At 39.2% G+C, this 23810-nt stretch overlaps 1 protein-coding gene, 1 long non-coding RNA gene and 1 pseudogene across 9 annotated transcripts; 2 read left to right on the top strand and 1 right to left on the bottom strand.

The window, feature by feature from the left end:
• Positions 1–1849: 1849 nt before the first annotated feature.
• Positions 1850–5495, top strand: LOC122037426 (cytochrome c-type biogenesis CcmH-like mitochondrial protein). 8 transcript variants are annotated; one of them, XM_042596898.1, is made up of 5 exons: positions 1850–1996; positions 2150–2222; positions 2504–2660; positions 4848–4979; positions 5104–5495. In XM_042596898.1, the coding sequence occupies exons 3-5, from the start codon at positions 2520–2522 to the stop codon at positions 5281–5283; spliced, it is 453 nt and encodes a 150-aa protein (XP_042452832.1). In that variant the 5' UTR covers positions 1850–1996; positions 2150–2222; positions 2504–2519; the 3' UTR covers positions 5284–5495. The 8 variants fall into 8 exon arrangements, with proteins under 8 accessions (XP_042452832.1, XP_042452827.1, XP_042452833.1 ...); XM_042596893.1 differs by having other exon boundaries at positions 2472–2660; XM_042596899.1 differs by having other exon boundaries at positions 2133–2222.
• Positions 5301–8349, bottom strand: LOC122037423 (annotated as a pseudogene).
• A 4541-nt stretch (positions 8350–12890) lies between these two features.
• On the top strand, positions 12891–15494 carry LOC122037417. The gene is made up of 2 exons (XR_006127646.1): positions 12891–13074; positions 13693–15494. It is a non-coding gene; the product is annotated as an uncharacterized LOC122037417 (long non-coding RNA).
• The last annotated feature ends 8316 nt before the right edge of the window (positions 15495–23810 follow it).

Below are 23810 nucleotides of genomic sequence, written 5' to 3'. Positions count from 1 at the left end.
ACCGACCGAATTCCTTGTTAAAACCCGAACAAACCGAATAGTCCGAATAATTTTGACCCCAATTCGATTTTGTGTAGTGTGTTTGTTTACATGTGAATTAAAATTCAAAAACCACCGATTTGTGTTTGTTTACATGTGAATTGCCAAAAAGAGCTCACTTTGCCATCGAATTGTGTTTGTTTACACTGTCTATTTTTTATAAACTTTTATTTGTTATTTATTAAATTTTATTCCTGATCTAATGGACCAGATAAAATGCACATAGCCTTGGTGCCGATCCAACACCTCAACTTTGCCAAATAGACTTGAGCTAAATTCATTTAGATGTTATTGAAACATTCAATCATTCAATCTTAATTAGCATGATATTCTACTTAGTTTTTAAATTTAACATTCCACTAAAAGATCATTCAAACTATTTGTCTAAAAAAATAACTAAAAACATTCTCAAGAAATGATCCCATACTTCACTACTTCTTGGTTTCATTGCTTTTCTTTTGGTTTCCTTTCTTTTGAAATCTATAGTAGTTTTTGTTCCCACAGAATCAATTTCAGATTGTGGTATTGAACAACTATTATTAACATCCATATTTGATAAATCTCCTTGAATTAATATTAGACAAATACTGATCACAGATGATGCACAAATACTGTTCAAATAAATATGAAACTCAACTTATGACCAAGCATCATGATATTTATTATCAGGATTCAGGTAGTCAACAAAGATTTCATAAGTCATACAAAATCAATAATTACTAATTTCAAAATATTGAGTAAGTTATTATCTTCATTTTTGAACAATTTTGAATACACTTATTTATAGCTAAGTAAATTGTAAACTTATTGGCGTATTATTACATCTAATAATAATACTCTGTTTAATACCATACAACTTATATTTCTCTGAATTAGGTTGTCTAAACTTGAATATGAAATTTTAATTAATAATTTTACATCTATAAAAAGTAAGAAAATTAAATTGTATAAAAAAATATTTTTAAAATTAATATTTAATTTGTTAAAATAAATTTTAAACCACTGTTTTCAATCTAAAGTCTGAATGAAATAAGGTGAGGGATTTATTTTTTAAAAATAATGTCAAAGGTGTAAAATTTTTTTTCTACCTAGGCCTTAAATAGGCTTGAGCCGACCCCCCCTTGAGGTAAGGAATTGTATTATCTCTTGGTCAGCAACAAGGAAATCATGATTGTGCATCCATGGCTGATGAAAATACTACACAATAGTTTGTTTCCCTTAGATATTTGTTGTCTGGTGTAATATCAGATTGCATAAATATACAAGAATGATATACATGTCTATAGGAGTATCAAATCGTTCATGAGCTATTCAAAACTCGATTCGATAAAAGTTTATTTAAATTCATTTAATAAGATTCGTTAAGATAAACAAGTCAATCTCAAATTTCACAATATTCGACTCGTTAGCTCGTGAACATGCTCGTTAGTAAGCTCATGAATCAACTTTTAAATGAAAAAATAATAATTTTGATATTAAATTTATAAATTTTATATTTTATTTATAAAAAATATAGATAAATATAGTAAATTTATTTATTAAATAAAATTATAAATTTTAATAAGAATATTATAATTTTCTCTAAATATCTAATTTAGGTTTTAATGAATATTTAAATTTATAATTTATATTTATTACGCTTGATAAAAGCTCGCTCGTGAGCCATGAATATATTTGTCAAATAAAACTTGAATTCAACTCGATTAAAAACGATCAAACTAAAACATTCAAGAATTGAACTCAGCTCAACTCAATTACACCACTAGATGTTTGGATATGTTAAAAGGGCAATCAGGGCAATAGCCTCATTTCGAGTTAAATCTCCCACAAGATTGATTTCGCTGGAGTTGAGGTGCCGTTTGTTCGTTCAGCCGCCACATCGTTCTCTGATCCGCCGTCGATCGTCGGCCACTGACCTACCGTGTGGAGACTACCTTGGCTCCCGTAGCATAAATAGGTACGCACAGTGTCTGCCCGTTCTTGCTTCTTGAACAGTTGCATCTCTTCCTTGCTCGTTCGTTGGCATCACTCATTGAGGCTGGTCCGCCGGTAACTTCAGATCCATTAGCTCAATGTATAGATTTCTTTGATAGATCTGTATAACTTGTAGCGGTAGCGCACCTCAATTTCCACTGCAATCTGCTGCCACTGACCATTGCCGCCCTATCATCCAACGCCATCAGGTGAGATTCTACTAAGTGAAAGATTTTTTTTATTCCTTGTGCATAAGAAACTCAGGAGTTATGATACTGTGTTTGGGTTCATTTGGCGATGGTAGAAATTGACCTGGTTTTGTTTGCCTGCACAGTAAATGTTTGACTAAATGTGCAGGAGAATGCTTTGTTTTTATAACATGTTTGATCTTTTCCTTATGTTCTTGAAACTGTTGTGATATGGATTCTCATTAGTTTCTGCTGCTACTTTGTGCGAAGGAATGACTCAAGCTTCTTGACTGTGAGGTTAGTTTTGTTGGTTCTCCAATGGTGAGCAATGAGGAGTTGAAGAAAGCTCAGATTGTTGAGGCTCGTGCGAAGAGCATTTTCCCTAATGTTAGGTGCACTGAATGTGGCAGTCAATCCATTGAGGATTCACAGGCAGATGTTGCTATTTTGCTCAGAAAGGTAAAAATAGTTTCCTTGAAACTCTTCTATGCTATTCTTTGTTTCTTTGTTAGCTAACATAGCTTGGGGATGCTAAATTTGGTTTTCTGGAAATAAATCCATGAATGCAGAGATTTTTTTTTTTCTTTTGTACTTGGTCATATTATTTGGGTATTAAAACAATCTGCAACTCAAGTGTGACAAAGTAGATATGTACATGAAACATTGAACAAATGAAGCAGATGAGCAGAAGGGGATGAGTAGAACAAAATGAAGCTGATTGAGTAGAAGAGCAAACAGGGATGGAAAATATGAACAAAGAGATGTAGCAAATAGCTTGGCATGAAAATAAATGTTCCCCTTTATGTCCAAACGCCTACTTCCTTTTTGGTCATCTTGTCCAATGCTTGGGATGGAAATAAGGAAGAAACAGTGTCTTGATGTACAAAAGCAGTGGTGCAATGCTGTGCATAAGCTTGGTTAGGAGACTAGATGTCCCCAAGGTGTAGCACATATGGTGGGCGCATGGTAGTGTGTCCAGATTGGGCAAGGGTTGATCCCCAAGGTGTCACTGCCTGTGGTAGTTCTCGCTATGCGCCTTCCATCTATGTATTTGAATTTACCTCCCTCTATATTCGTGAGACCGATTCTAGAGGGGTCGTTGATGTGGCGGTTCCACATTTTTTGGTTAGTAGACCTTGTGAACAAGGAACAAAAGCCTCATGGTCTTCTTTCATGTGAGGAAAATAACATAATAAATATTTTTCAACTTCTCAAATAATCATGACATTCATCAATATACCACTTTTAAAGGATGTTGTAAAATGTTTGACAATAAATAGAGATAAAGGGTAAAAGAAAAGGAAGAAAAAAAATAGGTCTTTGATATCATGATAGAATTTGCTAAAAATAATGTTATTCTCCATTATGCTAAAAAAGTCACTAATTCAAAGACTTTTGGGTCTTAACACATGGTACCGACAAAAGAATTGCATCATTATTTACACGTGAAGCAACTTTTTCAAAAGAATGTTGTTTTATTTCTGTTGTGAACTTTGGTCATGTCCTTGGAGTGCTTTGCTATCTGTGATCTTGGTTCTTGGAGGAATCTTTCCTTATGGTTATTGGAAACCTTCTTTCCTTTTATTAATTTTTTTTGGGTGGGCTGCTTATGACTGCTAATATTTTACATAGGACAGTTTTAGTCATATATCTTTTTAGATTTTCTAGGATGCAAATTATTGTACTTTTGTTTATACACACACGATGAACTGCTGCTTAATGTTCCCTCCATGACAACCATGGTGATGTCCATCCATTCTTTCTTTACTCCTACACCTTCATTCTCATTTTCATCACATGCAACAAAATTTTGGCTCATCATCAAAGATATTTACTGCATAGTATCTTTTCTTTTTCCACCTCGACGTTTTATAAAACAACCAAGTTTTGCATATATATGCTTGGTCAACTTGTTGATTAAGAAAGACAACTTAAATGACCATTCAAATACGGGTTTGCAAATTGCAATATTCACCTGAATAACTTTCCCCTGTTTAAGTTAAGTGTCTCTGTTACATTATTATCATGGTGTAAATCTCATGACATAAACGAATCAATGGTGTGGCGCTTCCTAGTTTGGATTTTTTTTTTTGGTGTCAATTGAGAACTTTTTCTATAATTTTTAAAAATACTACTTTTGTTGAATTATTTTCCGTTTTGATTTCATAGTTGATGCCTTAGTATGTCTCAAGCATTGTATTGGCGGTATTATATCAGAACGTTATATTTGTTTCTTTTGTGTGTATCTGTTCTCAAAGAAGAATCACAAACAGCTAAATTGATGTTGTTCAATAACCAAATATGTTTTTCTTTTTTTATGCTTCTCTATTAATCTCAGTGTCCTTGTTTCTGCTATTCATTATCAGAATTGTACTCACAATGAAAATCTATCAAATATTTGTGAAGAAATTTCTCTGTTTCTTGTGGGGCCTTTCCTTGTTCATTTTCTTTATCTTGTTTATTTACTTACTGTCTGAAATCTGTGTATTTCTCCTTTTTGGTTTTAGTTTTTCTTTTAATCAGGAAGGTTCTGCATAGTTGTCGCCTACATGATTCTCTATTATGAACATCTTTTTTTTCTTTTTTTTTTAAATGTGCATCTATTGTTAATATTACTATAATTAGTGGTTTCCTTACATCTTTCAGCTCATCCGGGATGGAATCCGAGAAGGTAAAACTGACAAGGAGGTGTACAAAAGTCTAGTGGAAAGGTTCGGCGAGGATGTACTTTATGCTCCTCATTTCGATCTACAAACTGCTGCTATATGGTTGTCGCTGGTAAGATCTTTTACAGTGATACCAGAGGACCTTGCGTTCTGTATTTGTATTGCAGTGTGGTTCTCTTAGACACTTTACTTGGGTTCTAAGAAAGATCTCATTGACATTAATCCAATGGAATTAGGTTATTGTTGCTGGGGTTGCAATTGGTGGATGGGCATATCGGAGGCTCAGGCAAAATACCAATGTCCACGTAATGGCTCTGAATCTTGTTCGAGGTGTTCCGTTAACCCCAACAGAGAAGGAAACTATGCTCGAACTACTAACACCACCGCCATCTCTTAGAAGAAAGTGGTGGAGTTGAAGGCTTTGGTGTGCTTTCTATGTTCCTTCACGCTTAGCTAATCTATATACTTTCATAGTGGACCTTCATAAGAAGAGCAAACGAACAAAATGTTGCAAAAGTTCCAATTTTGTCACTGTTATGTCGAAATGTATCTAGGTCATGGATGTTTAGTTGTCGATTACTCATAAGTTGAATGAGAAGCAATTGGAAGACTGTATGTTAAGATCCAATTTTGTCCATTTTTTTTTTTTGGATCTCAACACCTAACTGTATGTTAAGTATCTTTGCAACGTGAGCTAGTTGTCTCTACTAGAAACAGAAACACACACTGAGAAACTATTGATTCTAAGTGAACTAGCATGGTCTGATATTTCAATATTGAAGGGGGTGCAAGACCTGCGGGAGAGAGGTAATCAAGAAGGGTTGCAACAGAGAGGGCTGAATTCAAGGCGGGATCACAACCGTCCCTGCTGCACAGTTTAGCATCTACTCTTAAGAAGCTGATACACGTTGTAGCCGCATCTGACAACTACCTGCTGTAAGGTGCTGCAGTAAATGCTACAACATCTAGCAACTTGTAAGTGAGTTATACGTTATCTGATAAACCGTGTAGAAGCTCAATGTAGGTGATCTAAATAAAAAACTAAGATCAATAGACAGACTAACATTTTATTGAGCGTAAGCGAAGAAAGACTTGGAGACTATATTTGGATTTGATATACATGAATAAAATTGTATATTATTATGATTTACAATACAACGTACACAACCTGGAATTTCATGTTTTCCAACAAATGGATGGTCGCGTTAATAGGTGTTTCGGTGCCTCGAGGAGGGATCGGATTGTTCCTCCCACCCTAGATAAGGCCGTGTGACTGAATAACACGCTGGATAAAGATGAGACGCTTGCTCCATCCGGCTACGTTTATTAGACTTACCTTCCCAGGTCTGGGAAAGAGAGCCTATCTTCGACTTAGCTCGGTTTAATTCATATTGCAATGACTTTATTTGACCTGCTTGTTGCTCCAAAACTTGCTGTTGTTGCGATATTAGTCGACCATCTGCTTGGATCTTCTTTGTAAGGATGGTGACCGCTGAAGCCTGCTTCAATCCTAAGTCATCTAGTTCGGCGGTCCTTTGCTTTAAGTCCAAATAGGCTTTTTCCTTTAAGGCGACCTCGGCTCGAATCTAGGAATGAGCAGCAAAGAGACGCAACTCAAGGTCACCCTAATGTGAGCGATGAAGATCCAGAGCTTGCATCGCCTCTATTTGGGATCGCTGTTTCTCGGATAATAGTTGAGGCCAAGCTTGTGCAAAATTTGAATTCATACCTCTTGACTATAAGGTGCAGGAGAGGATGAAGACATATCAACAAAATGTAAGTGATACACTCAGATCCATTACAATGCCTTTGAAGGTTAAGAAAAAATATGAATCATAACTAAAAGAGTTGATTGGAAATTTTGATTCTTGCAAAGCCTATAAAATAGAAGTGCTTCTGCTTAATAAAAAATACACTATCTATTTACAATGTAAGATATAATACCTGTCACCAAGGTAAAATACGCCATTGTTTTTCATTATACCCCCATCTAGAGAGATAGCTCCATCACTTATATAAGGCATAGCACATTGCATACCAGATCTGGTTTTATACACTTGCAAGAGAGAAAATAAGTTATAAAAGAGAGTCTCACGAAGGCCAAGTCCATTAGGTGTGATGTAAGCCAAGTGCATACGGTCCAGATCAGTCATATTAACAGCAAAACCTATAAATTCAGGTGGAGTTTCCCCATTAGCTAGTCTTGGCTTCAGCAAAGCAAGTCTCCTTTGTAGATCCTCAGGTATAAATTCACCAACATAAGGTCTGGAAAAAGAGAAAAGGAAATCAAAATTCAAATCCTATGCAATACATTTTAACCAGGAAAAGGTGGTAGGGTATGATTAATTCAATTTATAAATACTTGCCTCAAATTCTCAATACAATAGACGAGATATCTTGCTTGTATATTTCGTGCAACAGAGAGACCAAGTCCATTAAGACCATATCTTCTCTCTATCATGCCATCGTTATTATATTTCTCAAGAGCCATAACACCTTCATATGTCTTGCAAACTACAGCCATCATATTCTCCAAGCCTAAGTACTCTGATAAAATCCTGCAGAGAGTTATATAAGGAACATGCTATCAGAAATCTCTTGTAATATGCTCCCAGATGGCTAGTGGTCAGTCAACAAAATTAACCTGGGGATTGACTAAATCACTTGACCTGCTAAGGTTATCGTCATGCACTTTCCCAAGTGTTGCTACTACACCCAGCACATCCTTCGTCAATGGTAACTTTGCTGCTAGTGGACCATGATCAAGTTTCATATAATATATTAGACCAGCCACACTTCGATCTTGCTTAGTATGTTTTCAACAGTATGATTTTCAGATTTCTCAGGAGATACAATGCTGTTTTCAGTTTCCAGAGCTCTAGAATGATATTGGCCAAGTTCAACTGTGGAAAATCCCTTTATCAGGGCACAGGACTACAACAAAACATTATGCAACAGTAACAAAAAAGAACAATTCAACTATCAGAGTGTAATCATCAAAGAGAAGAAGTTTTATCGATGGACATAGAATAAGAAACATTGTTATTTTATTTGGTTCTAGTGCTAAAGGAAGATAGATATTCCACCTTGCAAATCTAGAATCGATTAATCAATTCCATCAGCCTTGAGAAATTTCAGGTTGTCCTCATGATGTTTAATTTTCAGTCCCAGTTTTTGTAGCTCTTCTTCTAATTTCTGAAAGATTAAAGATAAGAATCATAATAGGGGTCCATAATCACATATAGTTCAAACAAAAAAAGTTTGAGAGTATTGAGAACTATCAGAGTTGATATATAGGCAGCGAACCAGAAAAAAATCAACATCTAGAAGAAGTATAAGAAGATATATTCAGAAACAAGCCCATATTATAATGCAAGTAGAACAAAACAACAATTCAAAGTTTAGACATTGCTAACCTGCGAATGACTCATTATGGTGTCCATGTTTAGGAAATCATCTTCACGGATCTCTTTCTCCGGCATTGCATGAACCAACAAAGTTCCAGCAGCAGATCTCTCTTCTTGCGCTCAGAAAGAGCACCACCACTTATGAAAATAAAACGTAGTTCGAGAAAAGTTATAGCCCTAGACACAAATCGCGACGCTAAATCATTCTATATATTTCATATGAGGCGGAAATCGTCAACCTGCGCTGCATCCCTAAAATTCACAAAACCTAAAATAATACGATGGGTTTGAACTTTCAGAAGGCGGAAGCAAGCAATGACCTCGGTTTATTCCCTAAGGCGCAACGGTCGATCAAAAATCTTCCCGCATCAAATATCATGCTTCGTCCAGTAAGAACTAACGAGAAAGACGAAGACCGATCCGAGATTGCAGAAGAATCAACGGGAAGCGAGACAAAGGTAAAGAAGGGAAGCAAATTGGGGGGAACGATTCGATGGGATCCGCTTACAGAAGACGATAGAAACTCATCGTCCGAAGTGAGGAGGCAAAGGATTTGTTATTTATTTATTTAAAACACGGCCATGTTTACCATGTTTAACATTTTTACTAAAGTAGGAAAAAAATAATATGGAATTAACTCCGCCCATGATGACCGGTCATGACCGATCCCAAGCCCAGATAAAGGAGGAGGGTTGCGTTAGGTTGTCAGCCAACGTTAAACTATGGCAAATATTCAATGAATGAATCCATTAAACTATTGTGCTAATGTTAGGTTGTTCCCCAGAAGGAACGCGTTGCAGGGTCCGACTGTAAGGTCTCGGCAATGACCGCTACATCTTCAAAACTTGGGTGTTGTGATAAATATGCAAGAGTTCCCGTTACAGGGTCCGACTGTAACGTCTCAGCAAGGACCGCTACATCTCCATGAGAACTTGGGTGTAGTGTTAAATAGGCAAGAGTTCTCACACCATAGGTTAGATAAGAACAAATATGATAAGAAAACTAATAATTTAATATTTGGAACATGGAACATAGGAATTCTCACTGGTAAATCAATGGAGGTAGTAGATATGATGATTAGGAGAAAAATTAGTATTTTGTGTGTACAAGAGACAAAATGGGCAGGTGAGAAGGCAAAGATGATAGAGAACTCGGGTTTTAAGTTATGGTATACTGGAAAGAGTAAAGCAAGAAATGGAGTGAGTATTATTGTAGATAGTTTGTTAAAGGATGAAGTTGTAGGAGTAGTTAGAAAAGGAGATAGAATTATATCCCTTAAAATAATAGTGGCAAAAGAAACTATGAACATAATTAGCGTATATGCACCACAAGTAGGATTAGATGAAGCTACCAAATTAAGATTTTAGGAGGACTTAGATGAAATATTACAAAATATTCCACCAAATGAAATGATTTTAATAGGAGGTGATCTAAATGGACATGTCGGAGTGAAAAATGAGGAATATGAAAGAGTACATGGGAGTTATGGATTTGGAACGAAGAATGAGGAAGGGAATAATGTGAAACCAGATTGTGTTGCCACTCTGTTCACTTCAATAGTTGACCTTTATTTTCATAGGAGGTGATCTTTATTTTCATAATATGTTCAACTAGATTGTGTTGCCACTCTGTTCACTTCAATAGTTGACTTGCGAACTCCAGACAACATTATCTCTGTAGCAAATTAAAACACTTCATTGTGTTTACTTGAAGTGTGTGAGAGGCTACTTTGCCTCCTTACACTGTGTGAAAGGTTGTTTTGCCCACCAACTTCCTGAGATCAACAGAAGAATAATGTGAAATTTACTTTGAAACTGTGAAATTTTCTTTGAAACTGTCTTTTAGCCTGAGAATGCTAAAGTATCTTAGGAATCTTGTCAAGGAGGTTCCATGGCATGCTTGTGATATGAAGTTGTTGCATGATGTCGTAAGCTATGCTGACAGATTACCATCCTTGTTTAAATTGAAGTTTGATTTTCTTGATGTAATATGGACTTTGAAGAGAGCACTCATGGGTGACATTCTTCTTTTTTTTAAAAAAAAAAAAATATTAGCTTAACTTTATGTATGCATTGGCATGACATGGGATGACATTTTTTTTAAAAAAACCCAACTTTATCATTATGTGAGATTTGAGTTTTTTAAACCAACTTTTTAAATATGAGATTTCAAATCACCAGAATTATTTAATTATTTAATTGTCAGTATCTAAGGCTCTTTTCTCATTATGTGATTGTAAACTTTCTTTTAATTATATTTTCTCATGAATATAATTAACTTTATCTATTTAACTTTTTGTTAATGACCCTTGTTCTCAGTTGTAGTTATAACTCATTTATTCATTGAGTATATCAGTTTTTTTATAAAAAAACTACAATTCTTTTGATATTCTTGCAGATTCCCATCAACACCAAGTACTCGTCTGCCATCTAGTAGACCCTGGATGCAAAATATCCTACAAGGAATATTAGAAGCTATGCTACACTGCACTTCTTTCAAGTAAATTGTAATGTTCCAACCCCAAAAATCAGATACATCTAATGGATCTTGTCGTAACCCAAAAAACCTATTTCCATCATCTGTTGATTTATTCTTATAGACTAGTCTAGTCTTTGATTTTTTACTTTGTTTTCTCTTGCATCGAATGATTATATACGAATATCTACTTTGTAATTGAATTCTATCATTTTTGTATGAATTTAGCCGAGCTGATTAACTATTATTATGTCAAATTTGAATATAGACATATCAATTATCTTCGATTTTTTTTAATCATGTTGACAGTAGTACCATCATTTTAGGAATTATGTAAATAGAAAATAATAGTATTTTAGGTTGATCAAATAAAAATAATGATTTTGTAAATATAAAAAGAATGATTTTGTAAATAGGAAATTAAATATGATTTTTTTTTTATTTAAAAAAAAAATAACGCTTTCAAAGTATTACAAAAGTGTTGTCTTTATCAAAAATAACAACATTTTTAAAGTGTTGCAAAAATATTATCTTTACAAAAAAATGATAATACTTTTAAAGTATTATCTTTGAGTGAACTTTTAATAACAGTATTTTGAAACAAACAAATTTACTGAAGTTTCATTTAGAAACCCAATGGAAGACCAAAGCTAACAATTTCCATGAGAATAAGCATGGCTCGAGCAAACTAGTCCTAAATACGAAACATGAAAAGAAATCGTTTGGGACGGAGTTTTAGGGTACTTCTGGATTCAAATTGATGTCGAGCAACTCAAAATGTAGATACAGAAACTCGAAAATGACATGAAGGAACTGAGGCATGAGAATGTTTATAAAGGAAGAGAACTGATGTAGATGTTAAGAAGACTCACTGAACAACTTGATGATATAAAATCCCATGTTACCAAAGCAGATGCAAATTTTGAATGTTATCGAGAAGATGATTATTGCACACTATCCTACCTTCAAGAGGTATGTTCAAAAACTATCGCTACCATTAATGCAACTTCCTAAGAAAAATATTCTTTTAGATTTTGACATTGTGCTCTTATTTGGGAAAATTTGCATGCAGCCCCTAATCAGAAACAAAATTTTGCATGCAGTCCCCATTGATAAAAATTTTTATTTTCACTCCCCAGTCAAATATAGTGGATACTAATTTACCTAACTACTCCTGATATTTTTAGGTATAAAAAGTAAAAAATAAGTATATTTATTCTTAAATTTGGTACATCAAACTAGAATTTAATATATTTTCTATCAAATTGAGCATGAGTTTTTTTCCACCTCAATTGGATGTAAAATATACTAGATTTTTTTTTAAATGATGCTCAATTGGATGAAAAATATTCTAGATCTTATTTAAATGATACTGAATTTAGGAAAAATTATAGTAAGTAGGAAAAAAGTCGTACTCAATTTGATAGAAAATATACTAGATTTTAGTTTAAAGTGCTGAATTTAATATGAATTATACTTATTTTTAGACTTTTTGTACTTAAAAAATATGAGGGGCAATTTTGATATACTCGATTCTAATTTAAAGTGTTAAATTTAAGAGTAAATATACTCATTTTTATATTTTTTATACCTAAAAAATCTGAGAGGCAATTAGAAAGTCGTGCTGAATTTGATTGAAAATATACTCGACTCTAATTTAAAGTGCTGAATTTAATCGGAATTATACCAATTTTTAGACTTTTTGAACTTAAAAAATATGAGGGCCAATTTTGATAGAAAATATACTCGATTCTAATTTAAAATGTTGAATTTAAGAAAAAATATACTTATTTTTGGATTTTTTGTAACTAAAAAAGTCTGAGAGATAATTAGGTAATGATATTTGCATGAAGGAGTTGAAGCAAATAAGTGGAACCAAAGTGTTGTGAACATGTGATTAAGAATTTTTCTTTCATGTAAATTATTTCATAGAGCAATAATGGAAAATAAGAAAATAATAAAAAAATCCATAATAAAAAAATATTCATAAAAAAATCCATTTAACCACGAAAAAAATTCATTATAAATCTATAATAAAATTAGTAAATAATCAAAAATCAATAACAAAATTAGATAAATTCATCACAAAAATAATAATAAAATTGTTAAGTTCACGAATTTTCGTCGCTAAATGTATCCGTTGCAATGTTGGCACGAATTCTGAGACGACCGCGAATAATCCTATGTTTAGGGTTGCCGTGTGCGAAGGTAGGCTGGGTGGCAAGGGTTTTGTTGCCGTGTCCGAAGGAAGGCCGGTGCGAAGGGTCTCTCTCCGGTGGTTGTAGATCCGGCGGCTCGGGTGCGAAGGAAGGTTGGGTGCCAAGGGTATTTCTCTTTCTCTATCTCTCCGGTGGTTGTAGATCCGGCGGCTCGGGTGCGAAGGAAGGTTGGGTGGGAAGGGTATTTCTCTTTCTCTCTCCGGTGATTGTAGATCCGACGGCTGGGCCGCCGGATCTATGACCTAGAGGCCAGATCTCTCGCTCCGGTGTCTGCTAGAGGGCAGATCCGGCGCGCAGCCTGGTCCAGTCGGGCAGATCCGGCGGCCCAGCCGCCGGATCTGTAGCCTGCACATCTCTGGCGTGCTAGAGGGCAGATCCGGCGGTCTACCTTTCGCAGCTTGGTCCAGCCGAGCAGATCCAGCGGCCCAGCCGCCGGATGTGTGGCCTGCGCAGCCCTATGTGGCCGTGCAGATCCGGCTGGCCACTGGATCTGCCGTGTGCAGCCTGGTGCAGCCGGGGAGATCTGGCGGCCTGGTCTTCGTAGCCCTATGGGGTGCGGTCCCTGCCCGTTCCGTTGTGCGATGGGCCGTTACCCTGCACGTTCTGGTGTGCAATGGGCCGCACGTGGCCCTGCACGGCCTGGCCCTGCACGGCCTGGCCCTGCTATTTTGTTGCGAGTATGCTGATTTTTTTTTTTGATTTTGACAGTTCATTGTTTTTACAGGTTCCTTATGTAGAGGATCCAAATACTCCGGAAGAAACGTTTTTGTAAGTTTTTCAGGTTTTCTTCTATCTATTTATAAATGACTTTCCTTCTTTTCAAGGCAACGACTAGACTCCTCATGCTGATTTGGTGCAGTAGATTTTGATAAAAGTAGGTCTGCAGTCATTAATTAGTGATTAACTTATATAATTGTCATAATTAACTAATTAATTAATTAGTTGAGAAAATTGTGTGTACACTTACATTGGGGAAAGATAAACCAAGAAAGAGATGATGTTGCCCGTAATAATAGGGAGCATTTAAAAGAAATCCATGATAAAAGAAATAAAGAAAATATTGAAAACCATGATTAAGTGGATGATTCGTATTTAATTAATTACCTAGTATTCCAAATAGAATGAGTAAAATATGTCCTATATCAGGGTCCATCTTGATGCTTGCGAGCTATCGAATTAGAAGAGCAATTAAGGGGGAAAATAATGCAAAAAGATTGTCTAAAAGGAAGTAGAAAAGCAAAACTTATGAATTTGTGTTTTCTTGTGTTTCCATCAATGGTCTTTTCCATTGAGTATAGAGGCATTTTGTTTTGAGTTATTTGTTAAATTTAAGAATTTTGTTAACTCTTTAACAAACTAAAGTAAAAGAGTGATTTAATTAGGATGCGTTTGGTTTGCTAGATTAATTAATTTATTAAACTGTTAATTACAACATATTATAAGCCTCAAAGGATTACTTGTATATATATGGCAGTTGGAAAAAAGTTGACTGTGAATTTAGAAAGTGAGTGGATGTAATGGATTAAGAAAGTAATTAGAAATATGAAAAAGAAAATGTTCATATAAAGATCTTAAATTGTTTTGTGAAAATTCTTTATGAATTTACTTTGGCTCAAAATTTCGATGACATAATATAAGGTGTTGGTTATCAATAGTATTAACTCTCCCAGAAACATGGGAATTTGTAACTAATCAAATTTTAATTAACGATTGAATGAAGTTATTAGATAATGATGGGTTGTTATTAGATAACGCTCGAACATGGGAATTTTGTTTTATTTTTAATTTTCTACTATATTATTAGTGACAGATTTTTAAAATTGGTCCCTAATATGATGATGCTATTCACACTAAATTGTATTGATAAAATATTATGAAGCAATCATAATGCTTTCAATGAACCAAAATATCATGATTTTCATAAACATATAACCCCAATATTTGGTTAAGTTTCTAGACAAACTATCAAGGAATAGATATCATCTACATCCTAAACAACTCATGATCTTTATAAAGTTTTAATACGCTTGGAAATGGATAATCCTAGATTGGTTCATCGTCATCTTCAGTAAGCTGTATGTGTCCTAACTATTTTGGATTGGCTATATATTTTGTATGCCTCCATTAAACTCTGTGTGCCGAGAATGTATAAATAATACCTTTAGAATGAAAATAACAACAATTTGATACTTTTTCATATTAAAGCATCACAAACCATTAGTATTTATCAAAATTGTGTTACAGCCAAAATAACAAATATTTTTCCTTGCACTATGTAAGCAAATCAAAAGGAGCATCTCTTGGATTCTTTAGTTAATAATTATATCTTACTCTAAATAAAATTGTATAGTAATACTTCTATCCTAAATATTCTCCTTCCTGGCCCTTGGTATGGCATGGTTCCAACAATGACAATGTGACAATCTCTTAGGCAACTGCTAAGCAAAAAACAACAATAAAAGAATGATAAAGCAGGGGAGTCAACAAGGGTGAGATAAAAAAAATGATAAAGTGCAACTTTAACATGAAAAAAATTTAGACGGATGCATGCAAAATCTATACCCACTAGATTGAACATCTATTTAAATGTTAAAATCAAATAGCAATTTGGTTGCAACATATTGAAATAAATAATTTGCATAAATTATTGATAATAAATGTTGGAAAAAATCAATAAATATTAGAAATAATAATTAATTCAGCATGAAGAGCATTTGAATTGGTTTAATCTTTAATGTTTATTGTTTAGGTGAATTAAAAATTTAAAAAATGATGAAGTATTTGATTTTGTATTTAAATATTTTTGGATGGCATAATTTTTAATGAGATAATTAAGAGCAAATATAGATATGACACCTATATACATATATATCTTAAAAACTTCTAAAGATTTTCATATTTTGAAATTTTAACTAATAGTAGTTTCAAATGCCAACTTCCATCTAACTATTTTAAAATATTATTTTAATATATAGAGTTGTTTGCATATCACATGGGTTAAAATCTACTGTGTAAGAACCTGAAAATTTTAATTAAAAATTGCACAATGGTTTGAATTCTAGTTCTAAACTATATATACATCTCACATAATAATAAATATAACACTGCAATATCACATACAAATGCTAACAATTATAACTATCATCGAATGAGCATGGATTGACATGCAATGTCCAACACAAATACAATTGTGAATGACATCACGTGCACACATTGATCCAATGTGTGGTTAAGGAGAGAAATTGATATAACTACTAATTGCCCTGAAACGATCTACAATTGCTAACAAACTATAACTATCATCGAATGAGGATGGTTTGACATGCAATGTCCCACACAAATACAATAGCGAATGACATCACGTGCACACATGTAGCCAATGTGTGGTCAAGGAGAGAAATTGATATAACTACTAATTGTCCTGGAACCATCTCATAGGTTCAAGGTATTATTGCCATAGTCATTATCTAGAAGTGACTCATCGTTCACAAATAAATTATTCAATGTTATGTACGTTAGGGCCCATGTTCATCATATCCTAATCTGAGAATGAGTTTAACTTTCTATCATAGTAAAAGTGTGCCAACATTAATGATAATAAAAAGACTTAATCATTTCATATGTCAAAAACAATTAGATCATACTGTATTATTGTCTATCAATCCAATGAAATGATATCTACTTATAAAATTGTGCATCTGTGTTTCAGGAATCAGCTTTTATGTAATACATAAAGCATAAGGAAATTTTAAATCTATCCTAGTAAACTAGAGTGGTCAAATTAACAATGAGCGCCACTTGTAGGAATGAATTTGCATAGAGAATCCACATTCCCCGCCTCACCTAGCCATGTGACAATCCCGCATCGCATAGATGAGATCATGAGAAGTAGAAACTAAATTACTCTAAAAAAGCATTGGTACTCTTAAAAAAAAATAAGAAAACTTCTATTGATAAAAATATTACATGGAAAAAGAAAAACTTGGATAACTTGACTCTCTTTTAGTTTTTATTTTTCCTTGTTTTAATATTTTTACCAATGCTTCTTTAGTGTAATATAGTTCAATAGTTTCAATAACTAATGCAGGTTGCTAGTTATTAGGGTTTAGGGTTTGGGGTTTGGGGTTTGGAGTTTGGGGTTTTAGGGGGTTTTAGGGGGTTTGGGGTTGGGGTTTAGGGGTTTAGGGGTTTGGGGTTGGGGGTTGGGGGTTTGGGGTTGGGGGTTGGGGGTTTGGGTTTAGGGTTTAGGGGTTTAGGGTTTAGGGTTTAGGGTTTAGGGTTGGGGGTTTAGGGTTTTTTTTTTTTTTTTTTTTTTTTTTTTAAAAAAAGGAACCTTTATTCCACTAAGGAGAAAACCCAAGCTATCAGGGGGACCAAACCTGACCTGCTAGCCTAGGGGGACAAGGGATTTCTCTTGCAAGAGAATACATGTGAATTTGCAGCACATAAAAGATAAAGTAAAGCGTTACATGTGATTTTCAATGACCTCCAAACTCCTACAAACCCACCATAACAGGCCTCTGCGCTCCATGATAGTAGTGCTAACAGAGTCCACGAGCCGCATCCAAGGAGGCCCAGCCCAAGCTCCATACATCACCATAAAAGACATCGGTGAGGTAAAACCGATGTCGTTTCCTGCTACGCTCCCATGCAGTCCTCCAACACACCATAGTCGTCCTCTGCGCTCCATGATGATAGTGATGTTCCGCTCCCAAGCAGTCCTCCAACACACCCGATGTTCACTTTTGGCAAGTGACCAGCCCTCAACGGATTTAATGTGTCCTTACCGCAGCCGTTTGCTACGGACTAGGCAGGCCAAAGGTGGGCCTACGCACCCTATTTGGCTTTTTGGCAAAGCCACAGCCCTCAACGGATTTGTCAGCCTTTACCGCAGCCGTTTGCTGCGGGCTAGCTAGACCATAGGTGGGTCTAGTCACCCTTTTTGGCTTTTTAGCAAAGCCACAGCTATCAACGGATTTAGTGTGTCCTTACCGCAGCCGTTTGCTACGGACTAGGTAGGTTCATGGTGACCTACTCACCCTCTTTGGCTTTTTGGCAAAGCCACAGCCCTCAACGGATTTGTCATGCCTTTACCGCAGCCGTTTGCTACGGGCTAGCTAGATCATAGGTGGATCTAGTCACCCTATTTGGCTTTTTAGCAAAGCCACAGCTATAAACGGATTTGGGAAGCCTTTACCACAGCCGTTTGCTGTGGGCTAGATAGCTCTAAGGTGGAGCTATTCACCCTCCATCAAGTATGCTATCCTGGCTTGCAAGAGCTCCTGATATACGGCAAGCCCAATCTGTCCATCCTGCAAATGCCAAGTAGCAAACCACCAATCTCCTGCCCCTCCATCACCCTCTCCCCCTCCACCTGATATGCCTGATTGGCGAGGAAGTCTGCAGCCGCATTCCCCTCTCTATATATGTGTGTGCATCTGACCCCATACTGTCGTACAAGCCTTCTGATCCGTAAGATCTCCTCCCGAAGCTCCCATGAAATGCCAGAAGACCCGATGATATGCAGTGCAACCAGGGAATCAGACTCCAGCCAAATAGGGGAGAGCTGCCTATCCACGCACAACTCCAAGCCTCTCAGGATCGCCATAAGCTCCGCTCTGATATTGGAGCCCTCACCAAGGACTCCCTGTCTGGCCACCACCACCTGTCCACTATGATCTCGAACAATAGCACCGTAAGAGGACTCACCTGGATTCCCTCTAGAGCTACCATCTGTGTTGAGCTTGAACCATCCATCATCAGGCCTCCTCCAATGTACTGCTGAGATCGTGTGCAATGTCCGTATCCTCACCTGAATCACCATGGCCTGGGCTGCCGAGATATCTCCCCTCCAGTGCCTGGGCTTGATGATACCAGATGCCATCCCAACCCTCAAATACTGTGTGATCTGCCTGATAATCTTCTGTCCCTCCGGCCTCAGCCCCCTGTGCTTGGAGTCGTTCCTGGCCGTCCACAAGAACCAAAAGATCAAGAGGGGGATGATCTCCCTCACCGAACCAGTGCTGCTCCAAGCTGTACCTGCCCTCCATCTCTCCAAAACCCGCCAGCTGCCAACCCCAAATAGGTGTCCAAAATGCCCCCAGACCTCTCCTGCCACCGGGCTCCCATAGAAAAGATGCTCCCATGACTCCACTGCCTCACAGCACTGACATCTGGACACTAAGTATACACCACGCTGCTGTAAAACCTCGTCCACTGGCAGGCGTCTACGGCAGAATCTCCAAATGAACACGGAAATGGTGGGGAGAAGGAGTCTGCTCCAGGTCACTATCGCTACATCCTCCCTCTGGTGCGCAGTCCTGTAGACCTCCCAGGCAGACCTCGTAGTAAATCTCCCATCTCTGGTGGGTCGCCACACCATAACATCCTCCTCCTCGGGCCTCAAATGCACCTCTGTCACCTCCTCCGCCACTGATGGGGGCAGCACCCTCTGAAGTATCTCCTGGCTCCAGCTGCCATCTACTAAAAACCGGTCCACTCTGACATCTGGAGGCCCCTGCACCGTACACCACTCCGACAACGGTCCCCTCTCCATCCACCTGTCATGCCAAAAGCTGAGGTGACCCTGTCCAATAATCCACCCTATCTGTCTCTCTGCCACAGCTCTGGTCTGAATCATCCTGCGCCAACTGGGGGAAGCGTTGTTCCTCAAAGTCACCATACCTGGGTCCACCGTCCCACAGTAAGATCTCCTCAGAAATCTGGACCATTGTGTGCACTGCTCTCTGAATCTGAACCACAACTTCATGGATAAGGCCACCCCCACCTCTGATAGCCGTCTGATCCCCAGCCCACCCTCCTGCTTCGGCCTGCAGATGTCCCTCCAGGCCACCCAATGCACCTTCCTATCATGTCCCACTGAGCTCCAGAAAAAAGATGCAAACACCCCCTCCAGCTTCCTCAGGACCTCCAAAGGAGGCTGGATCACCTGAAGGAGATATACAGGTAGAGAACTCAGAACACTCTGGATCAGCATCAGGCGACCCCCATGTGAAAGGCGTGAGAGGTTCCAACCCTGAAACTTCCTCTGAATCTTCGCCAGCAGTGGCGCAAAGTGGACTGTCCTCTTGTTCCCTGAGATGATTGGAACCCCTAAGTAAAGCATAGGCCTCTCCCCCAAACCAAAGCCTGTAATCGCTGCTATCTGCTGCCTCCTCCTCTCTGATATGCGTCTCGAGGGGAAGAAGGAGCTCTTCTCTGCATTGATCGCCTGTCCTGACTGGGCCTCATATCTGTCCAAGAAATCCTTCCCCCTCCTCACACAATCCAGAGACCCATTCAGGAAAATGACCACATCATCCGCATAGGCCAGGTGAGACACCCTCATATCACATCCTGTCGCATAAGCCATCCCTGGGTACGCTGCAAATAAGGCCTCTATCCCTCTGGAGAAAAGCTCCGCCGCCAAAATAAAGAGGAAGGGGAGATGGGATCACCCTGCCTCAAGCCACGCTGTGATCTAAAGAAGCCTGACAGCTGTCCATTCACCAGGACCGAAAACCAAGAAGAAGTAACGCACCTCCTGATGAATGCAATCACTGTCTCTGAGAACCCAAATGCTGCCATGACTCTGAAAAGGACGCCCCACTGCACTCTGTCATATGCCTTGGCCATGTCCAGCTTCAGAATAAGGTTTCCTCCTCGATGTGATAGTTGAGCTTGTGATCAAGCTCCTGGGCCATCAAGATATTGTCTGAGATCGGTCTCCCTGGAACAAAACCACTCTGAGCTGGGGATATTACCTTCCCTAACACTGAAGCCATCCTCTGCGCCATCAGCTTAGAAATGATCTTATAGGACACATTACACAAGCTGATGGGTCTGAAGTCCCTCCACCTCTGCGCACTGTCCACCTTGGGAATCAACACTATGGTCGTAGACGCCATGCCCCGTGGAAGCTCTGCCCCTCGAAAGAAATCCAGTACAGCCTGAAAGACATCCTCCCCCACAATCTCCCAGCAAGCTCTGTAAAAGGCCACTGAGAATCCATCTGGGCCCGCTGCACTATCCTGACACATGCTCCAGACCACCTGCTTCACCTCCTCTGCTGATGGGAGGCCCTCAAGCATCAAATTATCCTCCGCACTGACCAAGGAAGGTATCAACTCCGTGTCCACCACCGTGCTATCCACTGTCTCCCCTATCAGCAGCTCCTGAAAATATCTGACTCCTGACTCTCTGATCCCATCAGGCTGGTCCAGGCACTGCCCCTCCTCCCAAATTCTGAAAAGTCTACTAGCTGTCCTCTTCTTCTGCACTGTGGAGTGAAAGAACTTAGTATTCCTCTCCCCCTCTCCCATCCATCTGATAGCAGCTCTCTGCTTCCAAAAGTCCTCCTCCATGTCTAGCACTCTGAAAAGTCGAGCCTGACACTCTGACCTGTGAGTCCTGCTCTGCTCTGTGGGGTCCCTGTCATACGCCTGCTCAGCTGCAGCCATACTCTCCTCGGCCTGCAAAACCCTGTCATGTATGTTGCCAAACACCTCCATGTTCCACCACTTCAGATGCTCCTTCAGCCTCCTCAGCTTCATCTGTAACCTCTGCAGTCCCTGTGCCATACTAGGTAGACACCAATTCAACCTCACTGTCTGCATAAAATCCCTGTGCCGCACCCACATCCTCTGGAATCTAAAGGAGGCCCTCGGCCTCTGGAAGCCTGGGAACTCCACAAGTAGGGGACAGTGATCTGAAGCTGCCCTGCTCAAATGCTCCACTCTGACTGTGAAATCCAGACTGCCCCAGGATGAAGACAATAGAACCCTATCCAGCCTCTTCCACACCCTGTTATTCGTCCATGTGTACCTATCCCCAACAAAACCTGCATCCACCAGTCCAACAAGCATGATAAAATTATTAAAATCCTCCATGGCACCTGGTCTAGCTAGAACTCCTGCTGAGTGCTCCTCCATGCTAGATATGACATTGAAGTCTCCTCCCACCAGCCACAATCTGTCGCCCTCTGGCCTCAGCTCCTCCAAGCTCTCCCATAATAGGCTCCTCTCTGACCTCGTACACTTGGCATAGACCACTGTCACAATCATAGAAGAAGGGAACATCTGCGAAGAAAGCTCCAAGTGTAGAAACTGGTCATGATCAAACAAAATTTTGCAAATAATAGTAGAATCCCAGAAAAACCAAACCTTCCCTGATTTATTAGATACTACCTCCTCAAACCCCATGCGCCGAGCCATATACCTACAGTCCAAATCAACCATGGGCTCCAAAACTGCTAAGAAACTCAGATGATGATGTCGTCTCAGAAACAAAGCCCTCCTCTGTGTCGCCAAATTCCCAAACCCCCTCACATTCCATATGATACCAGACATGACTAATGGAAAGGGGTGCGTACCTGCCTTGAAGCCTGGCTCCTAGTCACTCTTGGCTCAAATTCCACCCTCGGCCGCTGCGCCTTGAGTACCTTGGGCATCCCCGCTTTCCTTTCTCTGGGAGGACTGACCACGGAGGCTAGACTGCGTCCCCCCCTTGATGAAAAACTAGTGTCTGTCTCCTCATACTCCACAAAAGTCTTCTGAAAATCTGGATCATCTGAGCCTTCTGGGGTAACCTGTGTACACCTGGCAGGCTTCTTCTGGCCCAAATCGTCTGAAACCCCCTGGTCTGCTGATGAGCTGGAGTATCTGTCTAACCCATCATCCTCTGGCAGCTCTCTCGATGACTCCAGTACCCTGGGCTCCTCACCACTGATCAAACCAGCTTCCTGCAACCCCCTGGAGGCTCCCCCCTGTCCCTGTGCTCCGTCTATGTTCCTCTGCTGTGCCCCTATCCCTGCCCTCTGTACTGTCTGAGAAACCTGCTCCCCCTGGCCGAAACACTGAGGTGTCTGATCTCCCACCTGTTGCTCTCCTCCCTCCACTGAAACACTGTCCTGCTGATCCGAGTCCAGAGATGTCTGCCGTAATGTCTGGCACTGTCCCAACTGCACTGGCATTCGGTCTTCCACCTCCACCCGCTGAGTCTTACTCACTCTGTCTTCATCTGCTCCCACCCCATCATCTTTCTCTGTTCCCAGTTGAGGATAGTCTTCCAGCGCCTCCTTGTCACCAGCCCCTCCCACCACATCATCCCCTGCATCCTCCTCCTCTCCTATATCCTTCAGCACCTCAAAAGAGTTCCCCTGAGCATGTACCTCCTGCGCAGATTTCTGACCCATCCTGGAAGGTTGCTGCTTGCGGGCCCATGTCTGTCCAGTCCTCCTGCCACCGACCCTCTGAAAATCATGTGCCTCTGAGTCCTCCACCACCACTGCCTTACCTTTCCTGTCTCGCTCCCTCTGATTAAGTCTCTCTCTCAGGTCTGCTCCTGGGGGAATCGGATCCACTCTGTCTCTGTGCCACTCAGGCCGTGGCTTGTTCCCTGCCACGTAGCAATCCACCTCTGCATGTCCAAGATGCCTACAATACTGGCAGTACTCTGGTGTCCTCTCATACACAACTCTCTGCAACCTGTGCTCATCTCCAATTCCGATCAAGAACTGCTCCACCCTGGGCTTCAAGAGATCAATCTCTACACATGCTCTGGCCATAAAGAGTCTAGAGCCATCTGCTGTGGCCTCATCTATCTTGATAGGGCACCCTACAATCCGAGCCATCGAAAACACACAATTTTTATTGAACATGTGAACTGGAAGATCAGGAAACTGTACCCACACTGGGACCAAGGATGACTCAGCCTCATAGGAAAAATGCGGTGTCCACTTGAAGATTCTGAGTATTGCGCCACCAATGCGCCAGACTCCCCTAGTCCATATCCTGGCCATGTCTTCATTTGAAGTGAGATGCAAAAAGATATGCCCAGCACGTA

This window comes from Zingiber officinale, unplaced genomic scaffold (assembly GCF_018446385.1).
Source record: "Zingiber officinale cultivar Zhangliang unplaced genomic scaffold, Zo_v1.1 ctg39, whole genome shotgun sequence".
In the NCBI taxonomy this organism is placed as follows: Eukaryota; Viridiplantae; Streptophyta; class Magnoliopsida; order Zingiberales; family Zingiberaceae; genus Zingiber; species Zingiber officinale.
Note: the sequence above shows the minus strand (reverse complement) of the source record. Positions and strands in the feature narration are given on the sequence as shown.

Bases quoted from the DNA above. Each gene is read 5' to 3' on its own strand.
- LOC122037426 (XM_042596898.1), top strand. From the start codon at position 2,520: ATGGTGAGCAATGAGGAGTTGAAGAAAGCTCAGATTGTTGAGGCTCGT. The intron at 2,661-4,847 runs GTAAAAATAGTT...TACATCTTTCAG, and splicing joins TTGCTATTTTGCTCAGAAAG to CTCATCCGGGATGGAATCCG. The intron at 4,980-5,103 runs GTAAGATCTTTT...CAATGGAATTAG, and splicing joins CTGCTATATGGTTGTCGCTG to GTTATTGTTGCTGGGGTTGC.